At 43.4% G+C, this 16,863-nt stretch overlaps 1 protein-coding gene across 1 annotated transcript in view; it reads left to right on the forward strand.

Annotated features, from left to right (window-relative positions):
* Positions 1–16,863, forward strand: part of LOC147906312 (uncharacterized) — a 92,746-nt gene that overhangs the window by 2,934 nt on the left and 72,949 nt on the right. The window contains exons 4-7 of the mRNA XM_087377962.1: positions 5,039–5,195; positions 5,299–5,377; positions 5,488–5,528; positions 5,645–5,761. Coding sequence (XP_087234088.1) covers positions 5,039–5,195; positions 5,299–5,377; positions 5,488–5,528; positions 5,645–5,761 — 394 coding nt within the window. The remainder of the gene's footprint in view (positions 1–5,038; positions 5,196–5,298; positions 5,378–5,487; positions 5,529–5,644; positions 5,762–16,863) is intronic.

Here is a 16,863-nt window from a genome sequence, read left to right on the forward strand (position 1 = left end):
TTCTGCTTTGAGCTGGCTCACGTGGGTATTTTTCATACTTAATAGAAGTGGAAAAAAAATGATCATCTCCTCCCTAGGAAAAGCTGCAGCAGCTTGAAAGCAGCAAAAATACCTGCAGAAAAGACGAATTCATCTGCAACAACCTCAAAATGACTGCAGCAGCTGGTAGCTGCACAAGACAAGTCCGCACAGATCCGTACAGGTTCTGGACTGGTGCTGTACAGTAATCACGATGACTGGAAACGGCTCCAGGAGATGTGTAAACACGTGCGCAGCAGCAGAAACAGGCTGCAACAGGTTGATCCGCAGTTAACACCTCAAAATCTGCAAATCTGTAGGTGTTTTTTGCAAAAACAGGGACAGAGCAGCTCCAAGAGCTCTCCCAATGCCAAAACTAAAAGTGGCTAACTGTAAACGAGTTCTCCAACAGGGTTTCTCACGATGAAACTGACAGTTTTCATGACAGAAGTACTTCTCGAGGGTGGGGACGGCATGGGGGAGCAAGAGACAGCCTGTCCTGATACGAATTGATGAGAAATTGAAGAGGTGCACAGCCATCTTCATGCCTGCCACCAAGCACTGTGATGCAATCCAAGCAGTAGAGCTGTTCTTCAAGCATGATAGGGATTCCAGATTCCTATTTACTTTTTGATCAAGCATTCTACAGCCTGGCATCCGCCCACTCATGGACAAACAGAGGTGGTTAATAGTCTTGGTTCAGCTTATCAGAATTTATTGCCAGCATAGAGTTAAAACTTATCTTGGCTAGATGTCCATTGGCAAAAGCCCCTTTGAGGTATGTCATGGTTTTCAGCTTACTTTGCCTATAGATTTGGCGTTGCAAGCCTCTCAGTTCAAAGCTGCTTCTTCCAATACAGCCATTGGCATTGCCAAAGCAGAAGCATTTTCCAAGCATATCAGCTTGTGCATCATACTTTGGAGTAGACTCAGAGAGCATAGGCAGCCTGTTAGTTTTGAAAGCGACATGATGTACTTGTATTGGCCTAAGGAAAGATTGAAGGATAATTCACATGTGAAGGTCCAACCATGCAGATTTGTACTTTTGAACAATTTTTAGCAAGTTCATACCAATTCCTACCTTCTTGATTTGCCCCCTAGCCTCTGCCTCCATCCAATCTTCAATGTAAAATTTCCGAAGCCCTACTATTTCCCACTTCTCTGATTATTTAGTTTCAATTCAGTCTTCTCTTCCCTCACATCTGATTTGTTTGGATTATTAGTTGGGTCATTGGACCAACCATAATAAACTAGTTAGATAGCATGTTTATCTAGTTAAGGTTCTTCGATGGACCACCTTGTAATGTAATGGCCTTGCCATGTGGCCATCATGATGATGCAGGTCACACCAACGTTATGGTAGGTACTCAAGGTTGAGCTTAACTACCTCACATTATAGACTTTCCCCTTTCTAGGAGAATATCCCCTTGATCGTAGGAGGCTCTACCCAACTTGGAGGCTACCTACTTCAGAACTCTAATATCTAGATCCACCTATTTCTTCAGATGTATATGTTGCTCTACGTCCACACCAAAGGGATTTCACAGATGTGGGATGGATCTTCAGCTATTGACCTGACCCTCATTGCTAGATTTCAGGGGTTGGATGGTGGCAACCTCTAGAGGAGGTTTCTGCCCACCTAGGAGAGCCTATATCAATGATCGCTCACTCAAGCACGAGGGTTTAGAAGAAATTCAAGATCCTATCTTAGTAGATGAATCATTTTGATGCATACACTCTTCTGCATTCAACTCGTGCGCTACCAATGGTCTTGAAGCTTTGTATTGAGGGTTTCTTCTCTTGTTGCATCCCCTCTAGGATGTAACCTTAAACACAGTTCCAACCCAATCAATGAAACATAATAAAGATTAATAGGTGACTCACTTCCAAGCCACTCCTGAGCACGTAGGCTAGAGTCCAACTCCTACAAGCCTATGCGCATAGCTCGGGCGTTTCATACCACCAGAACTAGTTCACAAGGAACCTTCAGCATAGTATCTCAAGATCCGCCTTGTAGAAGACATGAGTCTAGGCTCAAGATCCAAACTAGACCATCCAGTGGTGTCTGCACCCTGAATATCAACACAATTGACTTGGCCACTCTTATATAGAAGAATGTCTTGCTTTCTGGAAAGTGTCCTGGTTAAACATAGCCAACTAGCCCTTTGCTAATGTTCAAGTTCTTTAGTCCCGTGTTAGCGTGCTTCCCTTAATCCTAGGGCCCCCTAAGCCTGTTGGATTAAGTCCACTAATCTGAGGATTAGCATCTAGGTACATACGATTCTTCCCCTCTTTTAAGCGTTTACTTTTAAACAAAATTGGGAAAGTTCTTGTGCAAACTAGCAATCGGCTCCCAAGTTGAGTCCTCCTCACATGTATCCCTCCACTTAACTTTGAACTCTGAAATTAACTTATTCCTAAGTTTCCTTTTCTTGAAATCACTCTTTCAGGCTCATGTGGAACATAAGTAAGATCCTCCACCTCCACAAGTGATTGGGACGAAAGGACGCTATCTCCAGTCCCTAGTTTATATGCAACCTCATTAATCTTTTTTAAGATTAAGAACGATCAAGAGCTCCTAGGGGATAACTTTTCTGCCAACTTGGTCTGTTGTGTCTTTGAATCCTTTGGTATTCACAGCTATACTCACATTCCCTAAAAAACCTTGCTGGGCGAAGGCCGTCTATCAGCATAAAACCGTGCTCTATCTTGAGCACTCTTGATAGATTCTCATGTAGTCACTAACATCTCTTACATATTTTGCAAGAAATCTTTAGGTGCATCCAGTTGAACACCCTTCAATCCAACCGTCATTGGGGACTTGGGTTGATATCCATACGTAGGCATAAACCGACTAAAAACCAATAGCTGTACGCTTAGCACTATTGTAGGTAAATTCCACCATTGGGATGTACTTCTCCCAATCAGATGGCCGCTTGGAGACGTATGCTCGAAGAATATCTTCCAAGGTTCTGTTTGCCCATTAGACTTAGCTTGATCATCAAAACTTATACTAAAACTGGTTCCTAACTTTTGAAACACTTCCTGCTAGAAGTATCCAGAGAGCTTCGGATCTCTATCAATGACTATATCACAAGGCAATCCATACAACTTGAACAATTGCTCAACAAACTGATGAGCTAGTTTAGTAGCCCTTTGTGGGTAAAATCTAGCCATCTTCGCCAATCTATCCATCACAACCCAAATAGCATCATGCCATCGTTGGGTTTGTGGTAATCCCACGGTGAAGTCTTTGGAAATACACTCCGATAGGATGTCTAGACGATGCAAAAATCCTCGAGTCCTAGGGCGCTCAGTCTTATTCACTTGGTATTGTTGGCACTTTACCACGTAGTTAGTAATCTTGGGCTTCATCTTAGGCTAGTAAAACGCCCATTTTCCTAAGTCGTAGGTCCGCTGACTTTTTGATGACTTGTGGTTGGAGTGTCATGACATTCAAATTTCATATATAATTTCCTCCTAACCTCAGCATCATTAAGAACATAAACCTTTGTGGCCATGTATAAGGAGTAGTGTTGACACGTTGTGGCCTCTTTTCATCGTGTTCTGGATCTTAGATATGGAGGGCTGTACCTGGGTTCTTCTTCATCAATTTATGATGAAGATAGACATAGTTTTACAGAGTTGTACATCTCTTGAGGCCAACAGGTATCTTTTTCGAACTCTCTTCACTATCAAGATTTACGTGTTCTGAATTTCAAAATTATGAGGTTAAAATCACAATGGTTTGTTTTCTTTCGACAATAAGATTTTGCGCATGTTTCGAGATGCATCTACACAGACAAATGTATCAATTTCTAGAGTTTTACAATTGCTAGAAATTGATTGGAAACTTGAAACGATTCACATGTTATAATTTTTCTAGCAACTATGCTTAGCTCTTTTCTTCAACCTTGAGATAGCTTCCAAAGTTGAACTTTCAAGAGTCATAGTAGCTAGTCCCTGCTATGCGTGATGGAGTCTATGGTTTTCAACCTTCAGAGTGACTATCATAGATTGAACTGCACTCTGTTGTGTTTTTAGAGGATGAGTTTGGGAATGTTCTTGGATTCATCTAGGTATATGCTTCTGCCGTATTAGCGGACATGCAAATTTCACCTTGTGAAGTTTTCGTCCATATTGCAGCCTGCTGGAATTGCGATAATTCTTTCGATCTTAAATGGTGCGTTACCTTATCAGCTAGATTTAGATGCTCGTTTGGGAGAGATTAAAGTAAAATCGTTTAGATTTCACAAGTAGTTGTAGCTTGAATGAAGCGATTTTGGACTACTTTTTGATTAGCCTTCTCATTTAGTGCTAGCCTTCGTCATGGTTGAGTCTGCCCTTCACCTCCGGAGTGCTAACAGAAACTCAATACGAAAACTTTGTATAAATGGATGCTCAAGTATGCGTGGTCGTGTGGATTTGTATGTGTGAGAGCACTTTTTTATCTTATGGTCCACACCCACTGTTGGGCGCTGATGACATCAGTGGGGATGTCATAGTAGCTAGTCCCTGCCATGTGTGATGGAGTTTATGGTTTTCAACCTCATGAGTGGCTATCATGAGATTGAAACTGCAATATGTTGTGTTTTTAGCGGATGAGTTTGGGAATATTCTTGGATTCATCTAGGTATAGGCATTGATAGTATGTAGGAGTAGAAATCACACTAAGCTAGGAAAATAAGGGAATGAATGCACCAAACCTTTCCAAGTATGAAGTACCTATGAGAGAGAAGCTAGGAATGCACTGATCTATCGATTAAAGAATGGGAATACTATTCTTGAAATGGAGGTAGTGTTAAGCTTCACCAAATCTAGAAGCTATCAACAATGTGCATGCACAATGAAGTGTCCTTTTTTATAGTCCTTTGGTGCTAGGTTCAATGGCCCAATGTGTGGTAAAGGCCTACTAGTGCTAGTTCATCTAGACTATGTTGCTTCAGTTTGGATATGCCTTAATAGTCAGCATAGAGTTATTAAAGGTGTTAAGATAACATCAGAAATATATTTCATGCAGTTATGACATACATGCCTCAAGACTTCCGGGGATCGCTTATCAAACAACAGCGTGAGCGATCGGAAAGGAAGCGGCAGGTAGAGCTTGATTCCCTATTGAGCAATGGAGGAAGCATTCGTGACAAGTATGCTCTCTTATGGAAGCAACAAATGGACAGGTAGGTGGCGAAAATACTATACCAGTACTGGATTTTCTTGGAGTGGCAGTCATATATCCTGGAATTATATGTTTTGTGATCCTGCTTGTGATCAAACTTGTAGGCGTAGGCAACTCGCACAACTTGGTTCTGCTACTGGAGTTTACAAGACTATAGTCAAGTACTTAGTAGGAGTACCACAGGTACCTTTCTTCAATGAAGTATTAACTTCTGTCATGTCTTCATGGAATCTCAGGAATTTTAAAAGGTTTTTTATGCATGTGTTTTAAAAAACATTATTGCCAATTTCCAGGTTCTGCTTGATTTTGTTCGGCAAATCAATGATCATCAAGGGTGGGTTCCTCAAAAATTTTTAATGGTTTTCTGGCATTGAATTGTTTCTTCAAGGGGGAGCCTCAGAGCATTTGTAGTAAGAACAGTGGGCATCTTGTTGATTTCTTTATCCACAGGCCTATGGAGGAGCAGCGTGTAAGATATGGACCCCCTCTTCATCAATTGACAACTCTTTCTGTCTCTATTCGAATTTTTCTAGTGCTGTGGTGGAAATCCTTTGATCATTACATTATGTAAGTTTCTTGCTTTCTTCATCAGGCTTATAGCTTTCTCTTATAGTGAGGTTCTGCATATTTTGACACATTATATTTATGACTTGTTTTTGTAGTAAGAGTCGTGCCATGTTGATTAGCTGTTGTGAAATCAAGTTGAAGCGATTGGGTTGTTCTTGTCGTTCAAGTATGCTTTACCATCCTGTCAATGATTGTGCTTCCACCAAAATTACTTCCTCCATGCAGAAGCATGAGAATTATTTCGAAACACAGTTGCAGTAGTTACCAAGGTTAGATCTACAGAACGTCTTTGAGTTTCTCAAGATCCTTTCATCCAATAGAGTTTCCTGGGTGGAACACCAAGGTTAGATTGCTGGGAAAGAATGTATGGTTGGTCCTGCTGCATCCCTGTTTGAAATCTGCCTATTGGGCACATTCACTTACATTCGGCTTATATATCTGGCTGATTGCTGCTCTTCCTACTTTGCAGCATTGAAATGCATCCTTCAGTTGCCGCTGCTGCATATCATCTATGCAATTGATTCATGCTTTAGACAAGCCACTCTGAAGCTATCAATCAAAGCTACCTTACTGGATCTGAATGATTTTTGTGCTTCTCACGCTGCCTATAGCAGGCTATGGCAGGACATAAGTCTGGGCAATTCTAAGCATGAAGGTCAGATGCCATCTTGTATATCTTGTATCCGAGGCGTGTTGAGATCTGTCAGACATAACAGAAAGGCAACTAAATTTGAATAGTTGTCAGCTTTCTCTGTTCTTGTGGTACTCTTTATAGACTAGGACAACACACATAATGAACTATTTTTTAATCAAGAATTGTGTCAAACTAACTTTAAGGCAAGACTCATACGTAAACAATGCAGTGATGGAGCTGTAATGAAGGTAGAAAGGAGTGAAGTTAGTGGCATCAGCACAAGGGTTATTTTAGCAAGAGGGGGATGAAACAAGAGGACTCACCCCCACTCATTTGTACCTGTCAAATCTTCCCCTAATTTATCATGTGTGTGTGTGTGTGTGTCTCTCTCTCTCTCCCCCCTCCCCCTGGAAACCGGCCTTCAGTTTCCGAAAGGGCAGTAAACCATAACAAACTTGCATACATTTCAATTAGAGCCACTTCAATCTTATTACAGCTACTTAGAAATAGGTCCAGCAAAGCCGAGCGCATACTGAAACAATATTCAGGAGCTAGATTGCCCCTGAGTGCAACACCAGATTGGCCCCAAAATCGTTGGCGCCCCTTTCAGTATTTCTTTAATTTATTAGAAGGCAAACAATACAACAAGGTCACTACCTTGCACTTATCCAGAACCTGCCAACTGAATCTTATCGTGGCAGGCATTCAACAAGCTGCAACACAAGCCAATCCCTGGTTTACAAAGGCATCCAGCCTCAATGCATAATTCCATAGCACAAGGCATCCAAAATCCAGCACATATCTAAGTGCATAATCCATGGCCAAACTGGCAACCATAAGAAAAACAAATTCTCAAGCAAGCTGCTCTAGGAATCCACATAAACTGACTAGGCACTGACTAACATCAATCCCTCTGGCACACAAAGTTTACACACAACCTGTTTCCAACAACTAGCCTGAGCCACTCAGCTCTACCCAGGCTATTACCCGTGCCAAACCTTCGCTGTCCAGCTGTGGATATTATAGCTGACCGGAATACAGAAGGAGATCCTCCATGTACAAGCTGGCAGTGCATTCCATACATTGAAACCTTGCTGTCCAAGCTGACACACAGCCCTAGACCTAGCAACCAACTTGCAGGTTCAGAGAAAAACATGAGAGAAAGAATCGATCCCACAAGGGCTCACCCTTGTACTTTGCTTCACCGGCAACTCCACTTTCCAAGCCAATCATTGGCCACAACCTGCAGTCCGTACATCAGCAGCATTAAAGTCATCCGTACAGCAGCAGCATTAAAGTCATCCATACAGCAGCATTAAAGTCGTCCATACAACTTTAATTGATCCATATGAATTGTACGGATTTTGTACAGCAACCTTTCAATCTGTACAGCTTGTATGGACGCCTTGGAAGGTGTGTAGACAGCAAAACCAAGGCAAAGGGGCAGCTTTGGAATGCGTGCCAGCCAGCAAATCAGCCGTACCATCACAAAAAAGACTTTTGCAACCTTAGAGAGAAGGGGGAGAACCACATTTCTGAGTGGGGTGGTGAGAGAGGGGTGCATGCAAGACCATGCACCTTGGGGGATGCCACATGGCTCATTAAAGCCCCTAATCCTCCTTACCAATGACACTATTGGTTTGCCCCCACATTAAAGCTCTAACCCTCTTTTACCAATGAAACATTGGTTTTCCTTGGGCCCAACAATTAGACCCCTCTAAGCCTTGCCTTGACCTAGCATTTGGGCCTAGTGGGTGCACTTCGAACTAGACTAGGGACTTCTAGGAAGTTGGCGCTTCCTCTAGGTTAGTCCCTTGCGGCCAAAATGTCCACGAGTGTAGTTGCACAAAGAAGTTCACGCCCCCGTGACATATCCTCCTCTTGAAACATTGCAAACATCCTTGTTTGCATCCAAATTTTTGCTCGGTTCTACCAAAACTTGTAGCAAAAGTTCCAAGGGCAAAAGCAAGCATTCAATGCATGCAAGCAAGCACTACTCAAGATGCACTATCCCAAGGGACCCACAACTAGTGGTACATCATGAGTACACAATGCATGGAGACATGTATGTTCCTCTCGATGCTTTACCCACTTATGACAATCCCAAAGGACCCATAATTTGTCGTATGTCAGGAACATACCACATACGTTCACAATCCAAACCCCACACATATCCACAAGAATAGCACAGAAAGTGAATTGATACCTTTGCATGCAAGCTTACAATAAATATCATCACAAGCATGCACTATGTGGCAGTGACCGCAGTTTACTACTTCCTGTTTTAATTCTTAGCAGGTAGGGCATCCTACTCCTCGATAGCAGTGACCGCAGTATGCTATCCTTACTAGTGTTGCATATACATGATTTGCAGAGCCCGAAATAGCAAACCATAGATGAACCACAAAAACCTTCCATATGCTATCCTTATTAGTGTTGCATATACATGATTTGCAGAGCCCGAAATAGTAAATCATAGATGAACCACAAAAACCATCCATAGATCACTGCAACATTTGTGTGGAGTGACTAGTGCACTCATGGTAGAGGTCTCGTGGCAGAAATATTGTCAGCAAGTAGTACCTCGGGTGAGACTAGTAGTGTCACCAAGCAACCTCTGGATATCCTGTGAGCTATCTGTATCATGAGGGAGAGGAGGTGCTACCCCCTTCTTGACCATCAGGCAATGCTCCAGACCTACGCTCTGCTGAGCTTGAAGGAGCCACAACCGCAGTTGGCTCAAGCTGAAAACCTCTAGGTAGAGCTGCAACAACTGAGTGAAAGTTGCCAGCTCACCCTCCTCCATCCACATCGCATCTAATATCTTCACATATTGACGAGGGGGGGGGGGAGGGTTGGGGCATGGAGGGGGGGGTCACCCTTCTTCTTAATAGCCCTGAGTTGGGTTGAGCGGGGTACTTCAAAAGGGCTTAGATGGAGCTGATGGATGTCCTGAAACAAAGGGCTTTGTTGCTCCAACCCTGACAAGCAAGTATACATACTCAACCATTGCTTCAGCTTGTACACCATTCCCAATTGAGAAGATGTGTTGGAAATACTATAATAGGCCTACAAAATTTTGGGATTGGAGGAGTAGATCTTTCAGCTACAATAGGAGATGAGAGAACTCAAGCTTTGACTAGCAGCAATGGAGGAGAAAGTCCAAGAAATGGACAGTACTGGTAAGCAAGAAATAGTGTAAGAGGTAATACAAAAATACAATACATCCCCTCTTGCACCATAGGTTGTTTCTATTGCTCAAGAAATGATTACACTAAAGAAGCGTGAAATCGTGGAATATAAAGCAAGATCCAACAATGCTTTGGTTCTAGGAATTGTGAAACTGTTGGATGGATGCCATATTGAAGAGGGTTACGTAGAAGATAAGTTCAACATCCTCATAGAAAAAATACCCAATGTTGGACGGGGTTATGTACATATATGCGAGAAACTACTAGTTTAGTACTATTAGTAAGTGCTAATATTAATAAGTGCTAGATAGTACTATTAGTAAGTGCTAATATTACGGCAACAAAGATAAAGATTCTAAGGTGTACTCATGAACTAAAGGCACAAAAGTTTGGATTATAGAAGAGCTCACTACGAACCAGCTTTTTTGTAATAATGCTAGAGATGCTTCATACACTCCCATCTTAGGGCTTTGATATACAAGCTACTTAATGGGCCCATATAATATACAAGCTACTTAATGGGCCCATATATTTTTTTGGCCTTCTACAGACATTAATCTCTCTCTCTCTCTCTCTCTCTCTCTTTGAGATCTCCTCTCTTGAAGACTTTAATGAACTCTCTCTCTCTCTCTCTGACATATACTCTCTCTAGGATTTTAATAAAATTTCTTTCTTTCTTCTCTTTTCAACATGGGAGAGAGACCATTGGTGGTGAGCTACCTCACGGCATAGAGAAGGAGGGGGACCTGGATAGGTTGAACATTAGCAGTGATCCATCACTTATTTTCTTCCTTGACGCCAGTTCTCTCCAGACCCAAAGCCTCTTTCGAACTCATCTTGTTTGTCCTCAATCGTTCATCGGATTTGGTCCCATTTCTCTTGCTCGCATAGCGATAGTGCGATGTATTCTTTATTCTCATCATAGACCTTGACTTTAGACCTTAGCTTGATAAATAGTGCAATGTGACCTTATTAGGATAGACCAGAGGGGACACTTAGACCTTAGCTTTCATTGCCCAGGAGACTTCGCGGGTCTTTAGAAACCCAGTATAGCTGCTTATGCTTGGGCGCCGATGACGACATAAGTGTTGCTTTGCTTGCTAAATATGTCTTCCTTTTGTTTTTCATAAAAGTTTTTGTTTACCTCTTTTTTCTTCTCTTCATTTTCTCTTTTATTTTTTGTGTAGATTTTTTATCTTTAGAACAACAAAAACTCTAAATTTGTATGATTGGACTTATTCTAGTCTTACAAAGGTATATATTCATTATATCTATTCCCCCCCCCCACTCTTATAGGCCCTTCAGTCTCCATAGATGTTAATATACTCTCTCTCTCTACATTGACGAGCTCGAGACAGTGATGCAGGCATAAGGTGGGGTAAGCTGCTCTCTCGCAGGCACGTTGATCCAGATATTACTTTATGCAGATGACGCGGCTCTCTTGTCTTCCTCAGCAGAGGGGCTCCAGAGACACCCGGATGCACTATAGTCCTTTTGTGAGTCTCATGATTTGAAGGTCAACTTGGGTAAAAGCAAGGTTATAATCTTCAATACATCTCGAGTCGTCATGCGTGATGAGCATTTCACATTTGATGGGTCCCCTGTTGAGGTAGTTTCATCATACATTTATCTGGGGGTAGTCTTTTCCGGACCCACCTTCACCATGAGACCCGCGATGCAGGCACGCCTGAGCAGAGGATATGCTTCATTGGCTAAACTAGAGAGACAGTGCTTCCGCTCTCATTTTCAGGATCCACGGATCAAAGGGTTGCTTTTTGACTCCTTGGTCTGCCCTGCAGGGATGTATGGCATCCCATGCTGGGGGCCAAATTTGTCGAATACAGAGTGGGCCAGGGTGGAGCGGCTATAGGTTCTCATGTTATCACGGATGATCCACGGTAAGCCATCTGTTCCTCACCAGATCATTCGGACAGAGTTTGGATCACCCCCATTACAGCTAGATGCTGCATTTCAGGTCATTACATATGTGTACCGAGTCAGGGAGTATGGGGATTACACATCCGGATGTAGCAGGATACCGTGGCTAGCACTGTCTTCTTCTATGGCACTTGCAGCAGGGGGAGATCAGAGGTGTTGGTATGCACGCCTAGAGAGATGGTTTGCAGGACTAGGGCTCCACATGGACAGACTACCTCATTTCCAGTATAGCATGGATGCTTCTTTCTCTCCCCTCCTATCACACGAGGTCAACCAGGTTATCTGTGAGGATCTACTACAGCTACACACATTCCGGACTTGGTTGGGCCCGAGTGATCTTCCAGTCAAGCTGGGCTTCTACAGAGATCACTTCCTACATATCACAGCGGAGGGTTTCATTAGTCCACCAAGATACACGCAGATTCACCTATCCTGCTTGTTGAGGATCTTCCTTGGACAGTTCCGGGTCTCTTCACACAGACTTCGTATTGAGAGCGGCCGAGCATAGCGGTTACCCATGAAGAGGTGCATATGCACACTGTGTGACATGCATGAGGTTGAGATAGAGGAGCATTTCATCTTTAGGTGTCCTGTTTACTATGAGATCTGAGGGCGTTTCTACTGCCTCTTCAGAGATAGTTATGGGATGTTGGCCCATGTCCTCTCCTACCCAGACCAGCGATACTTGGCTGGTTTCATTCATGAGATGCTCAGACACCGCGATAGGATACTCCGAGCACGGAGACATGAGCAGACTTCTCCCTCGACTGATACCTCTCAGAGCTCTATCACGGAGTTCTTTCAGCCAGATCACATAGACCCCCACGAGGCGAGACCTCGACATGATTGTGACTCGGAGCTTGTGACCCGACAGCTCAGATAGAGGGTTGACTCACATATCACACTTGGGGACATCCCCTCCTTGTTTAGGGTCGGAGCCCGACTGACGGGGTCACAGTGGCCTTGGTTAGACGCAGAGCCTCGACCAGGAGACGTACCAGGACTGCACCTTTGAGGGGGCGACATCGTTCTATTGCTGACCTCATGCCTCCACTTATACTGATGTGCTGTTGATGACGATGGTTATGATGATGTCGACGATGATGCTGAGATTGATATATATAGTCGGGATATGACTATGTTGTACTTAGGACTTAGTATTGCCATTTTGCATTTTTTGCATTTTGCATTGGTGTGGATGCTCGTTTAGTAGCTCCACTATCATAGCTCATTGTATCAGGTTTTTCACAGTCTCATAGACCCATCGGTCTTTCGAAGACTTTAATAAACTTTCTTTCTTTCTTTCTTTCTTTCTTTCTCTATCCCCCCCCCTCTTTTTCCCTTGGAGCCTCAACGTCACTTTATGCACTCCTTGGGAGCTGCCTTGTGCCCTCCCTGAATGGATGTATTATCGGTCTCCCGTGGACATTAATAGATTTCCTTTCTTTCTGTAATATGTTAACATTAGAAAATAGTTATGCTTTATAAGAATTTTGGAAAATCTTCATGCACTCCCAAGTGATGTGTAAGCTAGTCATTGGTCCCATATATCGTTTTGGTCCTCTATGGATGTTAATAAAGCTCTCTCTCTCTCTCTCTCTCTCTCTCTCTCTCTCTCTCTCTCCCTCCCCACCCTCTCTCTCTCTCTCGGCCCATTTGCTCGTCCTTGCTCAACCATTTTGTCTCTTTTCCCACTCAGCATGTCTGTTTGTTGCTGCTTAGCTTGTTGTTTTGGTCTAGTTGATTGTCTTTAGAATCATTTCTCAGTTGTATTTGTTGTGGTAGTGTGAGTCATAGGTCTAACTGTCCCCTCCACTCAATCCCTTCTAGCCTCTCCTAGCCAAGCCTCATTATCCTTCTTCGACTACATCTTACCCCTTACGTAAGCTTCTTCGTTTCTCTTCTTTCTAAAACACAACAGTAGAAGGCTTGAAGAAACAACCCCTCCTCCCCCGCCCCCCCCTCACCTTGGCTTGCTGGCCTCCTACCTAGCTTAGGGGTTAAAATCCAGCCAAGGGGCAGCAAAAAGCAATGTTATAGATATGGATCACTCAAAGCTGGGTGTCTTTAGTGTTTCTACACTAACACTTGCCTAAATGTACCAAGGGTGATAATGGCCTAACTGTCCTGTGTTATCTAACTTCCATAGCACTAGCCATGTTATCTCCATGTATGTCCATATGTGGACGTAACGTTCTCTCCCCCCCCCTTTATTTAGAGAAAATATTGGAGATGAAATTTGGGAATTTGCTTCAAAGAGAATCAAGACTTTCCCAAGGACTATTCTCTTTAGAGTGATTGTTCCACTTAACCTTGAGCTTTTAAACAAATTTGTCTATTGATCCTTATTATCCAAAAATACATAAGTGGACAAATCCTCAAGTCTAATAAGCTCTTCCTCAGGGAATACACTATCTCTAGAACCCACTAGTTACTCTTCGAGTTTGCTATTGTTGTGCTGGTTATATAGCCTATGGATCCTTCAACTGCATACCCCAATCTCCAATGGAAAAGGAATTCAATCAATCTTGTCTACACTGACTAAAGGATTTAGATGCGAAGTGCTTAGTCTGTAGGCCTCATGGTCTTGGGCTCTCCGATTGTGGAGCCAACGTAATGCAGCTCTCACGTTCTGTGGTGGGAATAGGATGCGGGTGGTGGGCCCGAGAAGAGCGGACATGTCGGCCAATGTTTGAGTCAGCCAGTGTCTGAGTTGAGACATTCTAGAGGGATGCCGCATAGGTGTGCCACACCTATGGATCTTTAGTGGGTATAGGTGGCTTCCCCTCAGATAAGAGGTCCCATGCAAAAGTGGGGTCACCTCCATGAAACAATCGGATCACCTCATCCATCCAATGTGAGAGGAAAGCTCGCCTCTTACGCCGCAATCTGCTGTGCCTTCCCAAGGCCTACTATTTGTACGAGATAGGATTTCATCTCCCAGCACTCATCACCATACCAAGGATTCTATGGCATCTTCCCAGCTGGGGAGTGAGTTGTAGATCTAGCCGTGGGGAATGATTTGGTGGCAGCATCATGGATCACTGATACTAGTGTATCTGAGGCAAGAGCGAGGTCTACATTATCTCTCAAGGGAGTCGCTAGCCCGCGAGATAGGTGGTTCATATAAACGAAATACACTCAAACCTGGGTGGGAGTAGGTGGATCTTGTACTATATTTGGCAATGTAGTCAAGATGCTAAATGACATGTATGAGTGATCAGTGCCAAGGGGGGGGAGAGGGATTGGGAAATTGTACTCGTGTCACAAAGGTTGGGGAGCCTATCAAGTAGTCCACAGAGCTGCTGCCCCCTTCGTGCGGGAAACTCCTCCATACCTCGGCCATTGCTGGAGACCATTATATATGATTAGGCTCCTATATCCAATAAACGTCTCCCATACCTTGTCATATATGATGCATCCTATGAGTGATTCTCTATACTGAGCGCTGCTGGGTCTACCTCTGGCACTCCAAGGGGATGTGACTCAAAATGAAGCAGCTTGATCTGTCTATTCCTTGTACGCGCATCAAAATCACCAAGGAGGAGTGCGTCTTCATAGATCGTCTCATATCCCCTCACCCCTTGGCTGCACCGTCATGCACTATTGCCACTTGTATCCTCTCCTTTATCCTTCCTCTCTTGGATTATGACTTAAACCATCTCTATAGACAGCCCATTTTCCTTCCAGAATTAAACTATTGTACGTGTGTGTGTGAGAGAGAGAGAGAGAGAGAGAGTGTGTGTGTGTGCCTCATCTCTTTTGGCATTGTCCTTCCTCTTGTGCTTTCTTGGACTTCCTTGGGCAACTTTTGAGTGCTCGGTTTCCTCAGATTTCCTTTGGCAAGTTCTTCTGGCTTTTTGGTGTACATCCACTCAGACAGGAGTTTGATTTCTTTTTTGTTTGGGTTCGGTATTGGGCACTTTGGACTCTATGGAAGGATCACAATCATAGGGTCTTTGGTGATCCTATTTTTTCTACTTTCTCTTTCTTCAGACACTCTTTGCAGCAATCGCTTTTTGATTGCTTGCAATCTCATGTCTTTAATCATGATGTATATTTGTCCCACAATGAGATTTTCTCTTGATGTATTAAAGCTCTCCCTTTTTGGGATAGCTTCTTTGTAATATAATGACTCAAAGATTCCACAAAAAAAAAAAAAAAGTGTGTGTGTGTGTGAGAGAGAGAGAGAGAGAGAGAGAGAGAGAGAGAGAGGTGTGTGTGCACGCGCTCGTGCGCTCTCATTCCTTTGGGGCCAATTCCTCCGACAGTTCCTTAGGCCCAGTTTTTAGTTTTTAGTTATTGGTTTTAGTTATGAGCAGTAGCTGTCCCACTTTGGGGCTCCCCTTTAAGCTCATTATATGTGAATGGTAACTCCAATGAGTTTGCCTCCTTAGAAGAAAGGATCGGATGGACATGACGAAGAAAACATCTTGAAAAACATCTGTAGTCCTGCCTGCTTTTTGGTGCACTGCGGTAGTAAAATGTTGAATCTGAAACTTTGCATCAGCCACTTTACTCCGTAAATTACCCAGATAACACTTACCATACTCTTTAGTCAAAATCTGCATTCCTGAAGCAAACTGATTCCATGCCTACCAAAGAGTGCAGGGTGAGTTTGGTAATGAGGCCCTCAAACATGACTAAGAAGGGGTGGTGCTGTAAATAGGAATTATTCACAAATGTAGTCCTGCCTGCTTTTTGGTGCACTGCAGTAGTAAAATGTTGAATCTGAACCTTTGCATCAGCCTCTTTACTCCGTAAATTACCCAGATAACACTTACCATACTCTTTAGTCAAAATCTGCATCCTGAAGCAAATTGATTCCATGCATACCAAAGAGTGCAGGGTGAGTCTAGTAATGAGGCCCTCAAACATGACTAAGAAGGGGTGGTGCTGTAAATAGGAATTGCCCTTCCTACCCATCACTTGTGTAGGGCCTATAGCGTTGGGGGAGTTTTGGGACTGAAAGGTGGCCTTTCTTGGGGCAGAATGGCCAAAGGGGAGGCTGGGAATGTAGGTTGGGAATACAGACATAGAATGGCAAATCGGGGAATGGGGACAAAATGGTGAGGAGAGAGAGAGAGAGAGAGAGAGAGAGAGAGAGAGACTATTAACGTCCACGGGAGAACAAGAGGTCTGTGGGACAACATGAAAACCAACTAGTACATGCTCCCAGGGAGTGCATAAAGCAACTCCAATTATTTAGAGTACCTACGTTATGACTTGGGGAAAAACATAGTTGGCCATACATCAGTTTAAGACTGAGAGTCTTTTGGCTTGGATTTAAACTCTCTAATCAGTGGTATGCCCTCACGGTACAGTGCCTATTTTCCATC

The sequence above is a fragment of the Dipteris shenzhenensis genome, chromosome 1 (genome assembly GCF_047967505.1).
Source record: "Dipteris shenzhenensis isolate YYH24624 ecotype China chromosome 1, Dip_SZ_1.0, whole genome shotgun sequence".
In the NCBI taxonomy this organism is placed as follows: Eukaryota; Viridiplantae; Streptophyta; class Polypodiopsida; order Gleicheniales; family Dipteridaceae; genus Dipteris; species Dipteris shenzhenensis.